The 23,879-nt window shown below is 45.5% G+C and overlaps 1 protein-coding gene across 1 annotated transcript in view; it reads left to right on the top strand.

The window, feature by feature from the left end:
- The window catches only part of CCR9 (C-C motif chemokine receptor 9), a 108,403-nt gene that overhangs the window by 69,906 nt on the left and 14,618 nt on the right, over positions 1–23,879 (top strand). Inside the window, exon 2 of the mRNA XM_086966840.1 lies at positions 4,281–4,342. Coding sequence (XP_086822966.1) covers positions 4,322–4,342 — 21 coding nt within the window. The 5' untranslated portion in view covers positions 4,281–4,321. The remainder of the gene's footprint in view (positions 1–4,280; positions 4,343–23,879) is intronic.

Consider the following 23,879-nt stretch of genomic DNA (forward strand, 5'->3'; position numbering starts at 1 on the left):
GCCTGGATCAGCGATCTGGAGTCCTCTGTGCCCCAGGATGCTCAAGATCCATAGGTGGCCTATAGGAACTGGTAGATATGGGTAAACACCGCCATTGACAAGAACTTTAGGAAACCAGGGCCCCTATCTAACAAAAACTCAAACAGATCATCTTGGTTCTCACCCACGCTAGTCGCTCAACCAAAAAGCTGTAAAAGACTGGAACGAGACTGGAGGAAGTCATATGACCCAGAACTAAAAAAAGCCTATAAAGCTGCAATACAGCTCTATCATAAGAGCATTAGGAAAGCGCAGGCTGCTTTCTTTGAGGAAAATATAGCAAAGGCCTCTAGCTCTTATAAGGAGCTTTTTAAAATTGTTAAAGGACTCCCTATGGTAAGGCAGGGAGCTATCAGCCCACACTACTCTAAAGAAAGGTGCAATGGATTGGCCATGTTTTTTAAAAGTAAAGTAGAAAATATTTATAACTCTCTCCCCTGCAACCCAATGATAACACCAGAAGCACCGCTCCATGAAAAATCACAATGTGAACAAAGGGAACTAGATTCACCGATTGGCCCTGCCCTCACGTCCATTCCACCAGTTAATACAGATCTCATTTCTGTTTTACTTTAAGAAATTAAAGCAGGCTCGCCAAGGGACCCAGCCCACCGCATATTCTTGCACAGGGAGGAAGATCAATGCTTACCCAATTATGCAATTTAATAAATCTTTCCTTTGAAAAAGGTGTAGTTCCAAGAGATTGGAAACATGCTACCATTAAGCCCCAGCTGAAGAAGACGAACTTGCACCCTGCTGATCTAACAAACTATAGTCCAATATCGTTATTGCTGATAGTGGGGAAAATCGCAGAAAAGCATGTGAACACTGCAATTTCTTCTTTTCTTGAAAACAACAGTGTCATCCATCAGTCCCAGACGGGGTTTAGTCCCAAACATAGCACTGAATCGGCACTGTTGGTGGTCACCGAAAAACCTAAGTCTATACTGGACCAAGGTAAAACGGCAGCTGTGATGAGTGCCGCTTTTGATACGGTAGCCCACTCAGTGCTGAACCAGAGGCTGGAAAATGTAGGAATTGTAGGAACTGCAAAGGAATGGGTAGCTTTATTTCTGAGCGATAGGTATTTCCAATGCATGGAGAAAGGAATCCAATCAGACCCCCTTGAAGCACCATGGGGAGTACCACAGGATTCTTCTCTGAGCCCGACGTTATTTAACGTCTTCCTCAGCCCTCTGGCTCATCTAGTAAAGGAATTTGGCATCTCCATCGTGTCATATGCCGATGACATGCAATTGGTGTTTTCAATCTCGGATTCTCTTAACTCAGACCACCGTCAACTTGTCGCCTTCCTCGAAAAAATCGGGTCATGGAAAGCCAGATTGCAGGCTCAAGTTAAACTGAGATAAAACAGAACTAATGATTCTGGGTAATACCACTAATCCGTGATTGGAAATTTTTTGGCCACCAAGCTGGGGGCCTTCGCCTCCCCCCAAGGCAGCCATTAAATATCTAGGAATATGGCTGGACCAGAACTTAACAATGGAGGTCAAGGCCAACAAACTGGTCGGGACCTGTTTTGGAATCATACGTCTGATTAGGAAAATCATGTCTTTGCTTCAGAGGATGGTACGAAAAAAAAAACTTTTCATTCAAATATAATATTGCTAAGGAGACAGCGGTAAGTATGAAGCACACAAGAAACAGTTTTAAAAAAATTAACAAAATGTTATATTTATTATGTATATATACTCAAGTTAAAAACATTAAAATTGATGACATAAAATAAGAGAAAATACAACATCTAATCAAATATGCACAACAACATTATAGGTTCATTCAAACAGTGGTGGACAATAGTAGTCCTCTTCTCGACGCGCGTTTCGGCGTTATCACAAGAACGCCTTCTTCAGGAACCACATGTACAATCTGGAAGACATATATATTAAATTACAATAAATCGTCTAAAGTTACTCAATATACAACCATTTATTCTCAACATTATTTTTAGTACATGCTACGTATCTACAAAAATACAGGCTTCACATACCGGCATAGCTCCCTACTTGGATAGCTTAAAATTATAAAACTCTACAAGATACAAACTACAAATTATTTACCATTGAGCAGTGTTGTAGTAATGAACATTAAGGGCCCCAAAGCAATTAATGGACCCACCATCCTTAGCTAGCTGAGTGAAGAATGGAACGATATTCCTATTGGATATTCTGGAAATTACACCATTTAAGTTAGATGCAGTGCTGTACCATTTGCTTCAGAGGATGCAAGGAGAACCATAGTTCAGGCCCTGGTTACATCGCGACTGGACTATGGCAACTCCGTCTTCCTGGAATCACCCAAATATGTTGTAAAAAGATTACAAGTGGTTCAGAATGCCGCCGCTCGAATGCTGCTGAGCATTACAAGACGTCAATCAGCCAGATTAGGACTGCGGAAGTTGCATTGGCTCCCGATCCATGCCAGAATTAAATTTAATAGTGAACAACACAAAGTACCCAAACCACAGTGACTCAATACGTTTTTTTGATACAGGGTAAGAAACCAATTTATTGTCGCTTCCCTAGACACCATTATTCTGTGTCAATCATTTTGTATTTTTTATATTTGAAAAAAATTGCTGACAGAAAAAGACATTGATTGCAAATATTTACAAAGCTAAACAAACTTTAACAAACATTAACGGCAAAGACTATTTACACATTTAGAAACCATTATGTCACACATTAGAAAGTATTCTCACATCAGACATTAAATAAAACAATTATTGAAAGAGAAACTAGGGGTTGGGAGGATAGAATATAAGTAATTAAAAGCCTTATATATATTTTAATGCTGGACCAGCTGGTCCTAGCTTTTGTACAACAATGATACTTTGTATTTGGGAGATACAAAGTATCATTGTCTTTTTCTGTCAGCAATTTTTTTTAAATATAAAAAATACAAAATGATTGACACAGAATAATGGTGTCTAGGGAAGCGACAATAAATTGGTTTCTTACCCTGTATCAAAAAAACGTATTGAGTCACTGTGGTTTGGGTACTTTGTGTTGTTCACCATTGATATTAGGTCTAGCCCTCACCACATAAAGGACCTAACCCCTTTTGTTCAGAATTAAATTTAAGTCACTAAGTCTGGCTCACAGGGACATGCTTGGGAGAGGCCCTGTCCTCATCCAAAAACTGATTACGCACTACTTACCGCATCGACATCTCATATCTAGCTCAAAATATCTGATGGAATCGGTTGCAGTCAAAAAAGCCAGATGGGGCGGTAGATCCTTCACTCATCTGGTTCCGGTGCTTTGGAACATCCTAGACCCAGAGATCCGTCTCATTGGAAGTGAACTGGCTTTTAAAAAAAAGGCTCAAGACCTGGCTTTTCCCATTGGATTAAGTGTGGACGGTCTTCATCTCTATCTGCCAGCGCTGAGATGCCCGAGGGTGGTCACGCGCTTTATAAATTTCATAAACATAAACATAAACTCTGATCCAAGTCTTTCCCCACCAATGCCTGCTCATGATAATAAACGTTAAACAAAATTTCTCAGAATGTACAATCCAGCGCAGTGACCAGCTAAAGGGACTTTGAAAATAAGAACTACAATAAGAGTCCTTCTGAGCTGTTCAAAGCTGCCAGCTCACTGAAAATGATAAATTGTTCACCTTTCTCTCACACTTCTTCACCCAAAACACTGCTAAGCACTGCGTCCCATAACACCACTACCATGTCTTGGTGGTCCTCATGTATGACATGGACACACTTCCCACATAGGATCAAAACACAATCAACACCCTTTCAACCATACAACCTACACGGTGTAGCATGCTACCTATCTAGCCAGGTGCTTTAGAGTCCCACATAGTAAGTGATATAAAAATGTTTCAATGCAATACAATACCACACATTTCAAGAAATCGGTGATAAAAATGCTGACAAATTCAGATAAAAATGATAAGTATTCGTGGAGCCCTGCGTCTATAGGTTCTGATTACAGTAAGATTGACTCATTTCATTATTTTGAGGTTGATAAATGAGCTCCCCAGTATGCTGAGTAAGAACAAATGATTGGAACTATATCTACATATGACTATCTGAGTAAAAACCTTTAAAGCATTTAAAATAACAATGCACAATTGTGCAAATTCTTATTACCTATGTATGAATAAAAAATAAATTAGCGCTTTTCTTCTAAGCAATTTAATTTTGCATATTGGTCCAACTGTCTGTGGTTAATCAACTGCATTTCTATTGTCTTAAGCCACAGGCTGTCACAAAGACTGTACCAACTACTGAGCGGGAATGACCCAGGCTAATACCATGGTAAGTTTGAAATCCAGCTAAGTGGGACAAATTTTTGCTCTTGTACTTTTGTTCACTTTTACATGTATCTTTTTGTTATCAGCAGGGCCGTTTCTGCCATTAGGCAAGACTAGGCGGCCGCCTAGGGCGGCAAAATGTACAGGGCGGCAAAAAACACGCAGGCAGCAGCACCTATAAGTGGAGTGCAAGCGCACCATTCTTTATCCTTGTACTAGTACATTGTTGCTCCGCAGTGCAGCGCACCCTAGCGTAGTGGTGGTTTGTGGCGCGAGTGGAGATGAGCGTACGGGTGGTACACACTAGTATTCTATCATGTGCGGGTCCCTCCCCTGGGCCGTCAATCTAGTAGCGCGGGATAGCGCTACCAATGACGGCCCTAGGCATCATCATTTTGGCCAATCCTCGAGCGGTGATTGACTCCCAGGCCCGACGACCTGTTGACTGCTGCCAGTGCACCACAAGAACAACACAGACCTGTTCTGTCCGGCGGCCGGCTACTCCGAGTCCTCGGCTCCTGCTGGCCTGGTTTGAGACCCCAGAGTCTCGCAGTAGTAGTGCCGATGGTAGCGCAGAGCATCTGACTGAGCTGAGGACAGCAATGCATGAGCCTCTGAGCTTGCAAACTGCACGGACTTGCGCGTTGACATGACTTTCTTTCACCCGAGAACAGGTGAGTAAGTAAGTTACCGCGCAGTTACAGTGAAGCGAATATTACGAACTTCATGCAGGCCTGCTGCGAATGTGCAAAATATTTACAGTACCTACTCTTAATTGAAAAGAGGCCTGTGAGAGCTCGTCCCGGTCCTCACGGCTCCAGAGACGGGGAAAATCTGTGAGAGATATGTCTGCGTGGGTTTTGTTAATTGTTTGTTGCAGCAGCAGGCCCTAATTCAAAAAGTCATAAAATGACAGGCATTGTGATTGGCGTCCGCCGCCCCAGGTCCAGGTGGCAGGCCTCGGCTCCAGTCAGTGAGGTGATAGAATCCCTCTACAACTGTGCATGAAGGCAAGGCTGGGTGGAGGTCAGGACACGGGAGAGGGGTCAAGGAAGGCCGTGAAGAGTGTGTGCCTTCCACTAGTTTAAAGTCTGAGGCCCTCCTTTCCTTAAGCTGCGCGCATTCCAGCAATGTGTTTAACTGTCTCGGCCTGGTCATGGTGTCAAGAGGGTGGAGCGCCAGTGCCAGGCTGAGTGGAGGTCTGCCATTTATTCCAGTATTATACCTCTACTTGTACTTTGTACGCTTTTGTATCTTGCACACGTCACTTTTTCCTCCTGTAAGGCACCGTTTGCTACCTCTTGTATTTTGTTTGCTCACAATTGTCACTTCTGTGTCATGTAACTTAACGTATGGCTTTGTAATCTGTTCACTTGTAATTTTCTCCACATGTATCATTACTGTTCCCTTTCTGAAGCCCTCTGACACCTTCGGGTAAAGTCTGCGCTATATAAAAACGCATAAAAAAATAAATAAAAGAAAAGGAAGGCCGTGAAGAGCGTGTGCCTTCCACTAGGAGTTTAAACTCTGAAGCTCCCCTTTCCTTGAGCTGCGCGCATTCCAGCAATGCGTGGAACTGTCTGAGCCTGGTGTCAGGTGCGCGGAGCGCCAGTGCCACAGCATTTCACCACAGCCAGCCCTTCTGTGGTACAAATTAAAAGATTTAGGAGGATTATGTAGGATAATTCGGACTATGGATAGACCTCAATTGGAGGCTGTTCATCATGATTAAGGGTGGCTTGGGTCCTATTGCTTGAAAGAAAAAATGCCCTGTTGCCCCTACAGTTGAGTACTACAATCTAGCCACAATTGGTGCTTATTGGGCCACATAGCCTATGATGTCACAATGTGTGGCATTACAGTAAGTGACATCACAAGAAGTAACATCAGATAAGTTAAGATCCCACTCATTGGTTTTTATTAGGTATATATTATGAGTGCATTAAGCAAATAAGCACATTATTTGGTTCAAAAGATTTTGCTTTAAGGTTGTCCTGAAAAAGTGGCACACCCAAAGCAAAATGTGGGCCTCAACTAATATTTTTTTTTTTTTAAAACCCTGCCATAAAGAAATTGGTAACCAGGAGAAGCATGGTAGTACATCTGTTATGCTTAATTGGTTTCAAAGTCTGCGTTTTCGAATATTTAATGTTTGATGTGTTTTATCGTTTAATGTTGAATACAAGTTGTTTTATATCTGATGCATTAATTCTTCCATCCTGGATGACGGGGGGGGGGGGGGGGGGCGAAAGTGATCGTAGTATAAGGGAGGGGGCATTTTTCAATTCTCGCCTAGGGTGGCAAAACATCTAGAAACGGCCCTGGTTATCAGGGGATTTATGGGGTTCAGTAGTAATTACATGCAGCATACATCACGAGGTAATATGCCCGGGTGACAGAGTGCAATATATGAAGTTGATTTATAACCTTTTGGACTATACATTCCAAGTACAGGCAGCTAACACGAATATGGAAATCTATTCCAACATTGTCAGTATGGTAAAATCATACTTTGTATAACACAACAAGGGTCGTTTTGAGGTTGAAAATAAGCAATTTTTCAAGAGGCTGTACCTGGTTTCAGCAATCAAAAAAATAGGAGCAGTAACTTTAATTCAAACAGTAAAATAATTCAAACATTCATAAGACATAACTTCAATAATTCACTATACTTCCGTGATATTCAGACTCACTGATACAATAAACGTCCTATTTCTTCAGTGTTAATAATACAACCATCCTCAACGGATCACACCACTCTCTTTATTGTGTCATAAAAGTGACTCTAAGACCTGAAACACTAGCGTCCAGATTTACTATGATTTTGTGTAGGCTTGGGTCACTTTTGTGGTGCATCCCTAAAGGAAAATCCATTTTAGCATTTACTAATTCACGCACAGTTGATTAGTGTGGCTTTGCGTTGTTTAATAAATACAAAGTAACACAAGGCTGCACATAGCACAGCCTTGTGTTATTGTGCATCAGGAGGCATTGCATGGTGGAACATGGGCAATCCTGTGCATCCACCTATGAATATGGCTGAGATACCCGCCACCCCCTCTCAACACAATCCCCAAGGATGGGAAACCGGAAACAGTTCTGAAGTTTTTGGAGACGGGAGGGAGTGACCCTCCCGGGCCGTATTTATTAAAATATGAAACAAAATTAAAACATTTAAATAAACAGTTTCATATTATGTACAATTTCATTACCACATTGCGATGTTTGGCTAACCTTAACATATCCTCTAGTACAAAGGTTCTCCTAGCCGAACTAACATCCTACCAAACATTTACTTAACTTTTGAAATTGTACATCCTAACGTTTAAGGGCCAACGGCAAGGTCGTAACCGGTGTCAAGATCCCTAACCCAGACATATCCCCCTCACTTGTGAGGGGCGGCACGGAGGCTTACCTCAAGTGCAACTACCAATTTCCCTTGACTTGACGGGGGCCCCAATAAAACTCGACGCCACTTAAAGGTCGTACGAGGACTCGTGTGAGGTATCTAGAAGGTAGCGTAGACCCCCCCCCAAACCCCACACAACTTACCACATCTGCCGTAGCAGACGTACTGGCCCCGGGAAATTCCCCAGGAGGGGGCTGTAACCCCTCCTACCCATGAAGGGGCCTAGACCGCCTTCCCTTTCCTTTCGGCGACCCATCCTTAGAAGGGACCGCCTCCCCGTTGAGGGGCCAATGGCCACCTCCCCCGAGCGCCCCCATCCGTAATGGGTGACGCCCACTCATAGGGATCTTCCAATTAGTGCTCACCGATCATGACCTTACCGCCCGACCAAAATAAATATGACATGATAACTAAATAACTAAAGACTAAATATAACAGACAGTAGCAACAACAACTTTATTCAAAGCATGCCTACTGATGAACACCAAAGCAGAATTACTTTATTTGCAAAACATAACACAAAACGATCATTCTTTATTGCATACTCAAAATCTTCACGATAATACCGCAACCTGTAAACGAAAATAAGAATTATAAATCAAACTTTATTTAAAACCACTCGCTGTCTTCAGGGGCTGGTGGGTGGGTCAAAAATGGCTCTTCGTTCCGTCTCGAGCTCACGTGCAGCGAGGAGGTGCAGCTTCAGAGCACAGGAACAAGAGGATGCTTTCCGGTCTTGTTCCTCCTTTTATCCGTCTTCAGGGCGGGCGTAAACCCGCCCCTGCCTGCCCCAAGGGCGTGGCCAGCCGCGTCAGTGTCTAGGCCAACCCACTCTAGGGCGGGAAAAGGCGCGCCCCGGCTACGCCGCTTCGGGCATACCAGCCGAGACTCGCCTCCCGCCCAAGATGGCTTCCCGGGGGGATCGTAGTACTCTGCCATACGTTCGGGGGGACCGATTGGTCGCCCCTTGCCATATGGCTGAGATACCCGCCACCCCCTCTCAACACAATCCCCAAGGATGGGAAACCGGAAACAGTTCTGAAGTTTTTGGAGACGGGAGGGAGTGACCCTCCCGGGCCGTATTTATTAAAATATGAAACAAAATTAAAACATTAAAATAAACAGTTTCATATTATGTACAATTTCATTACCACATTGCGATGTTTGGCTAACCTTAACATATCCTCTAGTACAAAGGTTCTCCTAGCCGAACTAACATCCTACCAAACATTTACTTAACTTTTGAAATTGTACATCCTAACGTTTAAGGGCCAACGGCAAGGTCGTAACCGGTGTCAAGATCCCTAACCCAGACATATCCCCCTCACTTGTGAGGGGCGGCACGGAGGCTTACCTCAAGTGCAACTACCAATTTCCCTTGACTTGACGGGGGCCCCAATAAAACTCGACGCCACTTAAAGGTCGTACGAGGACTCGTGTGAGGTATCTAGAAGGTAGCGTAGACCCCCCCCAAACCCCACACAACTTACCACATCTGCCGTCGCAGACGTACTGGCCCCGGGAAATTCCCCAGGAGGGGGCTGTAACCCCTCCTACCCATGAAGGGGCCTTGACCGCCTTCCCTTTCCTTTCGGCGACCCATCCTTAGAAGGGACCGCCTCCCCGTTGAGGGGCCAATGGCCACCTCCCCCGAGCGCCCCCATCCGTAATGGGTGACGCCCACTCATAGGGATCTTCCAATTAGTGCTCACCGATCATGACCTTACCGCCACAGGACCGGATAGTTTACCGGCTATCCGGACCCCCCACCACACTCCTACCTAAAGGTCATGTTTAACGTCTTCAGCCAAGCTATGAAGTCTCCTATGAGTAACTCATTCCCCATCCGAGACAAATGAACACCATCCCCCAAGTACATACTGTCATCATTAATACATCCATGCGCGATAGAATGCAGTGCATTGGCACGGAACAACCTACTTACTTTGTTATTAATTTTTCTCACAGAGTGATTTAAAGCAGACACCGAAAAAGCCCCCCGCCACACTTTCCGTGGGATCATATGGGACCATGCAATCGTGCACCCTGGAACTCTCCTCGCTAACCAACTTACAGTGGAAAGCATCGCTTCCAGGAGAAGTCGTCTACCAGTGGTGACCAAATCATTGCCCCCAAGATGTACTATGACTACAGACGGCGGTGACCTCGTCCGCCCTAGCAAACCCTCGAAAAATGATTGGAACTGGTCAATACAGAGACCGCCCTTTCCGTAGAAGGACACCCTGTACCCGTATTCCCCAGCCACGTGCACCATGTCACCTGCCTTGAATACGTCCGCGGCACGCCTCACGTATGAGTGGCCCACGACCCACACCTCCTTTTTAACAGCCGGTGATGTCTGACCGCTGGCCCGGTGTTGGGTCGACTGCATAGTCCGCCCCGCCTCGTAGGCTTGCGTAACTGAAAACCAAACAAAAACAAGAAGCGTGAGTACATCATTACGGCTTCACAACATGTGCAAACGCACATACCTTTTATAACAATTGGAGGACCAACGCCCCACACGTTTAACTTGTTCCACATTCAGACCCCTGGCTGTAGCCTCTGTAGCAGCCCCTATCCGAAAGGAATGGGTCCCAAATTCACCCGGGTTCAAGCCCGCAGCTGTAATCGACATCGCAAGCACCCGCTGAAACTGAAACCTTGTCAGTGGGGTGGCGTCAGCGTGTCTCAACAAGGTCCCCCCCATGATGCCACCCTTTGTGTTAAATAATCCTCTAAACACTTCACTGGGCACATGGACGACCCGGGAATCCTGCGTATAATTATGCATTCACCCATCCCACTCTGGTCGGTTTTGGACCTCACAAACGAGACAGTCATCGTCTCCCCTCTGATCTGAACGTGCTCTGCGCACAGTCCTCCCGTCACATCCTGCTTGTTCCTTGCCACTAATTCGCTTACCCGCATAGCCCCATGGAATGCCAGCGTAAAAGCGGCTCGGAATAACACTGTCTCAAACTGAGACGAACATGTTGTAGGGAGTCTGGATAATAACTGGGCCAACCTATCCAAACCTATCGGGCGCCTCTCATCTACTCTGCGACCCTCAAGGCGTTGCCACCCACGTAGCGCTTTTTGCACAACGAAAGACGCTGTCGGGTCCTGGATCCCATGAGCCCTAGCAACAAAGGAAATGGCAGCCCGATGCCTCTGGGCCGTGGCCACCATTTTCCCTGCCAGATGTAATGACATCAGAAAGTTCACAACCCCTTCCTCCTGGCCCCAAAGCTCCTCTCTAGCAGTCCCCAAAAAGGCTAAATAGGACCGGAACGCCCCTTCATATGCCCTCCTCGTCCTGGGTGCTAAACTCTCTCCCACGAGGTTACGAAGTTCGGGGCACCGAGAGACCAAAGAGCTTCGGGAAAGGGTGCCGGCTCCGGGTCCGCTGTGGGCAGAAAACCCCAGAAGGCCGGCATACGAAAACGAGAAAGGGCATCAGCCGCCTGGTTCATGACCCCAGGGACATGTCTTGCTTTGAACAACACATTCAGTTGCATACACAGTAATACGATTTCCTTGAGCAGCCTCAAAATCCATTTGCATCGTGCTGCCTGACTATTGATACACTCAACCACGGTCATATTGTCAGACCAAAATACCACAGAGTGATCTCTGAACCCTTCGGGCCACGTTCTCAGGGCCACGAAAATGGGGAAAAGTTCCAGGAAAGCAATGTTACTTGTCAGTCCACTGTTATGCCACCATGCCGGCCATTTTTGTGCAGACCATCGAGCACCGAAAATGGCACCAAAACCCACACTCCCTGCCGAATCTGTCCACAGCCCCAGCTCCTCAGAGGACACGGCTGGTTTATTCCAGACGACTCGACCATTGAAATCCGCCAGAAATGCCAACCAAATGCGCATGTCCTGGCGGACCTCGGCCGAGAGCCTCGTGCGATGATGGCCCTCCTTCAATCCGCCCATGGTTTGAGCGATCGAACAGGAAAAGGGGCGGGCCATAGGTATAACTCTCAGGGCAAAATTCAACTGGCCCACTAACTGCTGTAACTGATGCAGCTTAACCTTAGCTTCACTCAAACACATTTGCAGGGATGTCCTGAATTTTAACACTTTATCACTTAGTAAACGGAAACAACCTTCTCCGGAGTCTAACTCGATCCCCAGAAACTCGAGGCAAGTCGAAGGACCCACCGTCTTACCTGGTGCCAATGGCACGCCAAACTGATTCATTAAAACACAAAATGCAGCCAAAGCTTGCCCACATTCCGGATCCCCGGCTGCCCCCAGGAACAAGAAATCATCGAGATAATGCATCACATGTTGAAAACCCGTCTTCTTTGTGAAGACCCATTGTAGAAAACTACTGAATTTCTCGAAATAGGCACAAGAAATTGAGCATCCCATCGGCATACATCTATCCATATAATACTGACCCTGAAACAAGAAACCTAGTAGACGCTGATCGTCTGGATGTACCGGGAGCAACCGGAACGCTGACTCGATATCAGATTTTGCCATCAGCGCCCCGGGCCCCAGGCGATTCAAAATGGCCACGGCCTCATCGAAAGATGCGTACCGTACCGAACACATTTCCGGGTCTATCGCTTCGTTTACGGAAAGACCACGTGGGGCTGACAAATTATGTATCAGCCGAAACTCACCCGGGTCCTTCTTGGGGACCACTCCTAAAGGCGAACAGACAAAGTTAGCAACCGGGGGTACACTAAACGGACCGGCGACTCGACCTCGAGTAACCTCCTTCCGGATCTTTTCCTGTACTACGGTCGTATGCTGCAAGACCGATATCTGATTTTTGCATTTTTCCACACCCTGAAAGTCCCCCACTGGGATGCGGAAACCATATGAAAACCCGTTCCACAACACCCCAGCGGAAGCACGATCCGGGTATTCACTGAGCCAGGGAATCATTGCCAAGGTATCAATCGGGGTAGGTAAAGGCGCCCCTTGGACTATGTTAGACCTGTTTGGCACCTCCTCTACCCCCGTTATCACCCGTTTTGGCTCTGCACGTGGACTCAGGATGGGATGATTGCCCACACCCACTACACTCGTGTTTAAATTTGCACGATCCCTGGGGCCTAGTACATTTACTCCTGTTAAAATTCCAACAAACCCCCTTTTTACCTGTATTACCGGTAGGCCTCGAGTGATTGTCGGTACCCGTACCTGATCGAAAAGGCGTCCCCGCATACTGACGGGAGGATTCGCCCACATTACTCCCTACTAATGGCACTTTCAACATACCAGTCTCCTTCATTTTGGACCAGGACACAGAATCATAACAATCCCAAGTTAAGTTTTTATCATGTTCTTTTGCTTTTCTGAAAAGATTATCATAGCAAAACCAATGATTACCCTCGTGTGATACCGAGTACCCCATGATCCTTGACTGATAACTCGGCAATTCGGGTAGCAATTCGGGCCTCCGTTCTCCCAAGATCGATGTGAAAATCCCCCATGCCTTGCCCCAATTGCCAACGTTTTCATTAACCTTAAAGGCGGCCATCTTTGCGCGCCAAACACTCGGATGCATGAGATCCTTCTGACCTTTAACATGCTCCATCTCATAATGATCAGTAAGCAACGAGAAGATGTTTACATATTCCCCTGCCCATATCTTTTCTTTAATAGCTAAAGGAACATGCTGACCCAACCTCTCCCTTCGAGAGGGAGCCGACTCTTCCCTCGCAATCGGCAATGGCCGCTTACCTGAACTGGACGCTGTCTCTGCGACTAAAACCGTCCCCTGTGGCTTCTCTACGACCGCAGCCGGCGTGGATACCTTCGCTGCTTCACGCGTTTCCCGCAGTTGCTTCATTAACACCTGCGCGTCGACAGCCGTGGCGCCCTTGCTACTTTTACCCAACCACGCTGCTACTTGTGCTGCCAGCTCGGGCGGCATGTCTTCCCCGGACACGGGGGTGACCACCACGGGAATCGGATTCCCTTCCTCCGGCGCAGGAGTGGGTGCTTCGAGCGGGGCACTGGGACCCGGGGTATCTCCCCCAGCTGCTCCTCTCCTGGGCCTCTTGCCTTTTCCTCCCGGGGCCGTTCCCTCCAAAGGACGTTTCGGGCCCCCTTCCTCATTTTTATCCATCCGCCTCTTTAGGTCGGTCATCTCCTTCATGAGAACACGCAGCATCTGTTCGGTAGTCATTCGCTTTCCCGCCTTCTTCGGCATTCTCCGACCGAGTATCTGTAAAACAAACGAGAAAGATTACAACGCTCAAAAATGGCTCTTCGTTCCGTCTCGAGCTCACGTGCAGCGAGGAGGTGCAGCTTCAGAGCACAGGAACAAGAGGATGCTTTCCGGTCTTGTTCCTCCTTTTATCCGTCTTCAGGGCGGGCGTAAACCCGCCCCTGCCTGCCCCAAGGGCGTGGCCAGCCGCGTCAGTGTCTAGGCCAACCCACTCTAGGGCGGGAAAAGGCGCGCCCCGGCTACGCCGCTTCGGGCATACCAGCCGAGACTCGCCTCCCGCCCAAGATGGCTTCCCGGGGGGATCGTGGTACTCTGCCATACGTTCGGGGGGACCGATTGGTCGCCCCTTGCCATTCTAGCACAAAGCAAGATTTATAAAGATTGTAAACCTGGGTTTGAGCCAGAATGATGTGCCTACCCAAAGGGGGGAATCGAGGAGAAATATCTTTATTTCTCTTTGTTACTTATTTCTATGTGTGATGCATATAAAGAGGAAATTGGCCCTTAGGACTGTTTTTGTGCAGGAAGGCAATACTTCCTGCACAAAAACAATCCTGACTGCTTTGGCATTAGTCAGCACACAGTGCGTCAGGTCCCTTTGTGTGTGCTGTACACAATGCCTTTGAAGTGTATGTGAGGCTGGGTACAGCCCCTCCCCAGTCATCTTTTCAGGGTGGCCTACCCTGTCCACACCTAAGTCCCCTATGTCTCAATGTCTGATAGCAATAGACAAACCCCAACTGCAGAGCGAGTCACAGTCAAGTGACCCATGACACTGGCAGAAAGGCAAAGTTGGTTGGGACACAAAAATGCCAACTTACTAAAAATGTGGCATTTTCAGAATTGTAACCCAAAATCCAAATTCACCATTGAAGAGTATTTTAAATTACAAATCATTTAGTGCAAACAACATAGCGCTATATGCTACCAATCTGAAGTTAGACTTTATTAAATTAAATATGGCAACCTAGTGTTAGTCACTAGGAAAGATAGGCCTTACATAAGTGAAAAACACATTTTAAAGTTTTCCTCTGCCATGGCACGTAAAACTTAAGTATACATTTCCTACTTTTTACATGCAATGCACCCTGCCTTATGAGCCTGTGTAGATCTACATTAGTGGTGACTTATAAATACTAAAAAGGAAGATTTAGGCTAATTTTGTACATTTGAAATGGCATTTGAAAAATGCACTATAGGCTGATTTGGATGTCGATCAGTAAGCCTCTGACTGCACAACCGAGGCTTACAGACCACCATCCTTCGTTTGAACTCCAACCGTCGTATTTCAATGATTGCGGTTGGAGTTCAAACCGGATGGTCAATCTGACTGGCTTCTGAAGGGCTCAAGGAGTCCATCGGTCAGCAGGAAAGCGCACATAATCCCTTTAGGATGGCATTTGAGCCGTAGGGATTATAATGTCGGGGTTTGACAGCCTTTCCATGCCAGCCTTTCCGACATGGAAAGAATGTCGGAAAGCGTCTTTGGGGGCTCCTAGCAGGGCCTCCATCCCACTGCGGCCTCCGGATGGGGGACTTAGGGGCACCTATGGTGCCCTCCTGTAAATCCCTGCACCGTGTGGCAGGCACCATGAGGTGTCTCTCACACGGTGCAGGAATTTACAGAATCTCCCATTTCTCTATGGGAGCTTGTGCTGTGGCCGGCTTCCGACTGCAGCACAAGCCCCCATAGAGAAAAGTGAGTTTGCGACTGCACCACGTCCGGTCGCATCATAATTGCGTGTGCAAATCGTCGGTTCCGCAACCGCAGATATGTCGGTTAGACGCAACTCCGACTAACAGCTTAATGAGGCCCTAAATATACTATTTGCACTCTAGTTTATGAAATGGTAGGGAAAGTGTTGGACTATGGAGGGGTGAAATGCACTATTCCCACCCCAAACAGCACAATATTAGAGAAAGGAGTGGACTTTGGAGGGGTAAAATGTACTATTCCCACTCCGATCTGTGCAACAGTAGAGCAAGCATTGGATTTCAGATGGGTCAAATTGAGTATTCCCACTCCAGTCAGTGCAACAGTAAGAAAAGTGTTGGACTTTGGAGGGGTACAATTTACTATTCCCACTCTAGTCTGCGCAACAGTAGAGAAAGCATAGGATTTTGGATGGGAGAAATTTTCTATTCCCACTCCAGTCTGTGCAGCAGTAGAGAAAGCGTTGGATTTTGGAGGGGAGACATTTACCATTCCCACTCCAGTTTGGGCAACAGTAGAGAAAACAATGGATTTCGAAGAATGTAAATGTAAATGTACATGTATTTATATAGTGCAAATCACCCACCGTGGTAGGTATCTAAGCGCTTGCTTAGGGAACCCGTCCTGGTATTCCCATGTGAGATAACCCCGGCAGGGTATCCACAGGGTGAAAGCCAGGCATCCCGCCGCGAGGGGCCGTTATGGAGATTAAGCAAGCTATTGCCCAGAGTCCCAGAGTGTGAAACCGTGAGTCGAGTAGGCACCAGAGCGAGAATTATCGAGTCCGTGGAATTATTGAGCCCAAGCCCCGTCGAGGAGGGGAATTGAACCCTGGTCCAGGGGCGATCTCAGCTTCTGGGTCTGCCGCCTCTAACCCCTGAGCCACACTTCTCCAAGGAAGGAAAATTTACTATTCCAACTCCAAAGAGCGTAACAGTAGGGAAATTGTCAAATTGCAAAGAGGTTCATTTTACAATTCCTATTGCAGTCTAAACAAGAGTTGGGAAAAGTGCTTCACTTCAAACACATTGCATATATAAGTAGAAAAAATATTAAACCCTTAATATAAAAATTATTAATTAATATAAACATACATGTAATAAAAAATCAATTTACATCATTAGTGTTCATTAAAATAATTAACAATTAATAATAATTTTTAATTCAATTATTAATTAAGTTTTCACCCTATACACCCATCAACCCTAGCAGCATGCCTAAAATATAACAAAAATAGGTATTCCATAAATTACACATTAAATTAAACTAAAAATGTATTCACAATTTATAATTGATTGCTAATTATGTATTACATAAATAATTTGCTTTCCCAGACCCCTACAAACCTAGCAGCCCACAACTAAATTCTGTGAACAATAAATCATTATTCCATATCTTACATAATTAACATTTATTATTAATGAAGATAATAATTAACTTCCCACCCTAGGCCCCTAAAACCTAGCAGACAACAATTAAAATAGAAGTAAAAAAATAAGCATTCCATTAATTACATAATTATAATTGAATAAATAATTAATAAATATTAATTTCTAATTAGTTATTACTTAATTTACTTCCAGCTCTATCCGTTTCCAAACCCAGCAATCCACTACAACACTGTAAATTGCTATAAAAATTAAACAGTAAATTCTAAACCACTTAAAATGACATGCAATATTTATAAAAAATATTCTTTCTTTAAACAATAGTATCACATACAATTAATATACCAACTAAAACACAATCAAATAATTAAAAAAAACAATATGTTTACCACTGTATTTTCACAAATGATATTAAAAAGATCAATATTATTAATAACAATATTACTTATCTAAAAAACTATATTCTTGTCAACGAAACTTGTGCATCTTGATATTTGTGTATCACAATACTTTTTTCTGATATTTCTGCCTCCTGATATTTTTAATCCAATATTTTGGAAAAACACTACAAAAGGAGCCCACAAGAGAGTTAGGAAAATAGAGTGATTTCTAAAAATAATCAAAACAAGACCAAAATGACAAAAATCCAATCAGTAGATCCAGAGAAATGACATTTTAAAGAGTTTAGTAAAAATAGCATCTAAAATCATAAAGCACCCAATGTAGATATCTTGTCGTGCTGGACTGGGACGAAGTCACAAGTTCAGGCCAGCCGAGATGGAGTGTTGGCCGTTTACAGAGACCCAGTTAGGCCCGCTGGACAGAGTACCTTTGGCCCTGGTTTGCGGAGCGTTGTGAAAATCTGCGTTGAAAAAGTGTCACGCAGCCAAAGCAATGCAATGGTTCAGAGATATGGAGAGGCTACAGTGCGAGGCCCTGCTGGTTCGTCATCAAAGATCCCATCAAAAAGGGCTTGCAATGTGAAGTACAAAGACAAGATGAGTTGCGCAGTCAAGAGGATGGATCGGTTCGGAGGAGCTGTGAGGCTGAGGTGTGGAGTCTGCTGTTGTGTTTGAGGCTGCAGTTGACGAAATATGCGAGGGCCTGAGCTGAACATGCATTGAGCTGTGGCGGTTCCAATGCGGTGTCGGGTTGTGATGCCATGCAGGTCTTTACAGCAGTTCTGATCCACAGAGCAGCAGCAATGTATCGGTTCTGCTTAGGGTTGCGCCACGGGGCAGAGGAGATGCATCGGCTGAATCCACAGAGGCTGGCAGAGCACCTTAGGCCCAGATCTAAGGGTCGAGAACTGTGGTGGTGCCACTTGACAGGGTAGACTCACAGTTGGTCCAGGTGCAGGAGCAAGGTTGTTGGAGCCTTCTGTCCATTAGGCTCAAGCCGGGAGTCCAGCCAACTAGTCCATGGAGTCACTCTGGGGTTCTGGATGCCCCGTCCTTCTCACCCAAACAAGAGGGCCGCAGACATCAGGTCAGTACAGCAAGACAGTGGCACAGCAAGGCAGTAGTCCAGCAAGGGAGGTTGGCAGTTCTTCAACAGCAAGGCAGTCCTTCTTCCTTGCCGAGAATCCACAGGTCTGAAAGTGTACTGAAGAGTTGGTGTCTGAGGTCTGGTTCTGGAAGGTGGAAAAAGCTTCTAGACAGTGGCTTTGAAGTGCACGGAATTCCCTGACTTCTGCCCCCTGGCTCTAGGTTTGCTTCAGTGAGGATGTGGGGTCGTTAGACCCTTTATGTGAAGGCAGAGCACATGCTATTTACTTGCAAGTGGGGCTGTGCTCATCTCCGACCCCCATCCTGCCAGCAGATGACCCATTCAGGCACATCTAGTCCCTCTATTGTGTAAGTGTTTGTGAGTGACTCACAAAGTCTAACTGTCAGTTACACCCAGTCATGTGACCCAAGACAGGCTAGAGACATAAAAGGGTTAAGGGCAGAAAAATACCAACTTTCAAAAATTGGCATCTTCAAAATTGTAATGATAAATTTGACTATACCCTTAAAGAGGGTTTATCATTATAATTTCATAGACACCAAACATGATATAGCCACCTGCTCCCAATTGGAAATTACATCCTATTAAATGTATTAGGTAATCCCCAATGTTATCCTGCTGGAGGGGTAGGCCTTTCACTACTAGGACATGTAAAACTTAAAAGTACATGTGCCACCTTTTAATTACACAGCACCGTGCCCTAACTTAAAGTATATGTACAACCTTTTAATTACACAGCACCCTACCCTTACGGGCTACCTAGGACCTACCTTAGGGGTGACTTGTATGTAATAAAATGGGAGAGTTTAGGCTTGTCAAATGGGGTTTAGTGGCAAATCGACATGGCAGTTTAAAACTGCATTCAGGCTGCACTGGCAGGTCTGGGACATGTTTTAAGGTGCTACTTAAGTGGCTGGCACAATAAGTGCTGCAGGTCCACTGGTAGCATTTAATTTACAGGCCCTGAATATATAGTATACCACTCTACAAAGGACTTATAAGGAAATTAAAATGCCAATTTGGTGTGAGCCAATTTAACTATGTTTTAGGGAAGAGGGCACAAGCACTTTAGCACTAGTCAGTATTATTAAAGTGCACAGAGTCCAACATCCATTAAAAACGAAATCTGTAAAAAGTGGAGGGTAAAAGGCAAAAGGTTTGGGGGTGACCCGGCAGAGAGGGTCAGATCCAACAGTATATTTCAATTTACCATGTTTTAAGGCAAGAGCACAAGTACTTTAGCAATGGTTAGCAGAGGTAAAGTGCACAGAGTCCTTATGCTAATTAAAAAAGTTCAGTTAAAATCAGGGGGTGAAGGCAAAATGTTTGGGTGAATACCACACCAAGGATGTCAGGTCTAACAACACCTCAATAAAGAACACTACATCACAATTTTATAACCAGCTGTGTTGCCTGTCCTGTCCCTTATTAATGGTATGCTTGCCTTTGAGCAAACACAAGGAAGTTACAGACGGAACACTGAAACCTTTCAGACACTCATCCCCAAGTTTAATACATCATCATTCTTTAGCTCACTTCGCCACCTCAGTTCAGACCAAGCTATATGCAAATCAGTCTTGACCCTGTAATCATGGGAACAGTCCAGCCTGAACTGCCAAGCCAGGTCTTCCCTGAACCGGAAACAAGCATCATGGGACCGGTTTCTGGGTAACATCCTTCATCAACCAGGCTAGCTTGAATCCAGTGGCACGGTGAACAAGGTATCCACGTCTGGGCATACCCTGCCAACTTAGAGCGAACAAATCAAACACCAGGAGATGATGGACGGGGCACAGCCTTTGATCCTGTACTGTGCCTTTTCGGCTAGGTTAGAGCTACACAAATACCACATAGATGCACGAGCTGTATCCTGACTTGCTAATAAAGCACGTTTGCCTACTTTACTGTGTATCATCGTTTCCCTCCGACCAAAGTATAATTAGCTTTTTACTGTCCACTACTGGGTCATATTTTCAAATATCAGTGCTGAGAGATAATCATCACAATTGGAGGACTTTTGAAAATGTAATGAGCCACATAAATGTTGTTATTATAGTAATACCATGCCAGTTCATACTTCAACATCTCAGACCCAAACAAGCTATTCTTCGATTCTTGACCGTGGCATGTACTAAGGGCCTGATTTAGAGTTTGGGGTCGTTTACTCCGTCACAATCGAGATGCATATCCCGTCCACCCTATTTCAAGTGCGTTATAAGCTATGGCACTTGTCACTGGGTGGACAGAATATATGTCATGTTTGTGAAGGAGTACCCATTCGCTAGCATCTAACAGCCCTAAATGTGGGCCAGCGTGTGTGAGGCGTCAGGCATCCTTCTGCCACCTCTGTTATCTTACCACGGCCCTTGCCCTAAAAAAAACCCGTGAGCCTTCAGCTGGCAATGGCTGGCACTGCGGTTGCTGTGATGTGGTTTAGTTTTCCTGCCTTCAAGTGCTCTGACAACTGAATACGAGGCAAGAAAAGGTAAACAAAAACTTGCATCTACGTGTTCTACGTCACTATTCAACCTGCAGCTGGAAAATGCATCGGATGGGTAAGCGAGCATTCTCGTTGCTGCATCCATACAAAGCGCCTTTCAAGTGCCACCTTGTTTTCAGTGAAGCCTCTAAGACAAAATAGTATTTCCGTTTAGTTTAGGCACCTGCCACTAACATGCAAAGGAGACAAACTATACAAAATGTCGTGTTCTCTTTGGGGCAGGGTGAGGATAGGGGGAGGGGGAATTCCCCTAACATGAGCAGTGAAACACTTATGCTGTGTGGCGCCTGCTTCAGAGCCCTGAATCCATTAGGCTAGAATAGAGGTCAAAAGTGTTTGGGATTTTAAAAAAACGAGTTTTTAGATGATATGTATAAGGGTGTGGGGAGCTTAAGCATAGTTCATGAAATCCGTCAACAATACATTTGGTCAATTAAATTCGTCAATATCTTAAGATGTTTAAAAGCCTACTATGCAGGAGAAGGTTTTGGCTCGCCTATCCTCGTGATTTAGGAAATTAGTATGCAAGCTCTGCATTACTACACACATTATTAGTTGAGTAACATTTGTTAAAACATGAAAGACTACTTTACAAAGAGAAAGATCATTCAATGATCGAATGAAAGCAATGGGTGAATGTGTAAGTTTTTATTGAAGTAAATGTGTGCTTTTGATATCTGGGTGCATGTCCTGATCTGAGGTAGGGAGGAGGTATTTTGGGTTAGCAAGCGATAGGGTGCTCAGAATCCTGCAATCGGTCTGCATTAAGATGTTTTAGGAAAGCGGAAGAAAAACATGGTCTCCCATAGCTCCTATCTCATCCTTCAAGAATTAAGGGCAACGTATTAACTAACAATGCCTAGAGCAGAGGTCTTCAAACTTTTTGATGCCGAGACCCCCTTGTAAAACCTTTTTAGGGGTAAGGACCCCCTTCCGACAAAAGTTTCTAGAAACTGGTACTCCTCATCATCATCTTTTGACAACCATAAATGCGGCTGTTAGACCTCATCACATCCATCCATCATTCATCCACCCACACTTTCACACATCCAGCCATCCTTCCATCCATCCATCCATCCTTCATCCACCCACCCTTTCATCTTTCCATCCATACATCCATCCTTTACCCATCCACCCTTCCATCCATCCACCCATCATTCATCCACCCACCTTTTCACACATCCATCCATCATTCATCCATGCAACCTTTTATCCATACATCCATCCATCCACCCTTTCATCCTCCCATCCTCCCATCCATACATCCATACATCCATCCTTCATCCATCCACCCTTTTATCCATACATCCATCTACCCACCCTTTCATCCATCCATCCACCCATCATTCATCCCCCCACCTTTTCACACATCCATCCATGCATCATTCATCCATGCAACCTTTTATCCATCCATACATCCATCCTTCATTCATCCACCCTTTCATCCTTCCATCCATCCATCATTTATCCGTCCACCCTTTCATCCATCCACCCATCATTCATCTCCCACCTTTTCACACATCCATCCATGCATCATTCATCCATGCAACCTTTTATCCATCCATACATCCATCCTTCATTCATCCACCCTTTCATCCTTCCTTCCATCCATTCTTTATCCGTCCACCCTTTCATCCATCCATCCACCCATCATTCATCCCCCACCTTTTCACACATCCATCATTCATCCATACAACCTTTTATCCATCCATACATCCATCCACCCTTCCATCCATCCATCCTTCATCAGTCCACCCTTTCATCCTTCCATTCATCCACCCTTTCATCCATTCATCCACCCTTTCATCCATCCATTCATCCTTCATCCGTCCACCCTTTCATCCTTACATCCATACATCTATCCTTCATCCATCTATCCTTCATCCATCCACCCTTTCATCCATCCATTAATCCATCATTCATCCATCCATCTTTTCACACATCCATCCATCATTCATCCATGCAACGTTTTATCCATCCATACATCCTTCATCCATCTACCCTTTCATCCTTCCATCCTTCCATCCATCCACCCTTTCATCCATCCATCCTTTCATCCATCCATTCACCCTTTCATCCATCCATTCATCATTTATCCACCCACCTTTTCACACATCCATCCATCCATCCTTCATCCTTGCATCCATCCATCCACTCATGGGGGGGGGATCAGTATCTCTCTGCGTCTTCTTCCTTCTTTCCCGATCATGGGAGTGCATCTCTGTGCCTCCCTGCTGGGGGCGGGGGACGTATCACGGGACCCACAGCTCCAGGCGCGCAATATCCATTGACCTGAAAGGGCTACACTACAGCCTGCTCCCCCAGCCGCCCTCCGCCCCCCCCCCCCTCCCCCACTTCCCCTGCTCCCCAGCTCGAAACGGCTTCAGGGGCACATACACACAGCCACACCCGAGTACTTGACAGGTCCTTAAAAGACCTTTTACTTGTTAATGAGGCTTTAATGTTTTTCACATCTCGGTGTGAATTAGGCCTCCACCATGAGCACCCTCGATCAGCCCAAGCCAGGAACTGCACTCTGACAGAATCTGCGACCCCCTTCCAAGGACTCCACGACCCCCCTGGGGGTCGCGCCCCACAGATTGAAGACCTCTGGCCTAGAGGCTGAATTTCACAGTGTAAAACTGGGAAATATGAGATCAATGCCAACTTCCCTGATTGACCACACCGTGTGATCCTAGACCAATATTTCACTGAGTCTCTTTTTGGTTCGTTATCACATATGAGAGCACCATCAAGTACATGAGTTCTAGATGTGCGCTGTACAAAAAAGTCACATGTTTGATGTAATAGCCT

This window comes from Lissotriton vulgaris, chromosome 4_1 (genome assembly GCF_964263255.1).
Source record: "Lissotriton vulgaris chromosome 4_1, aLisVul1.2, whole genome shotgun sequence".
Lineage (NCBI taxonomy): Eukaryota > Metazoa > Chordata > Amphibia > Caudata > Salamandridae > Lissotriton > Lissotriton vulgaris.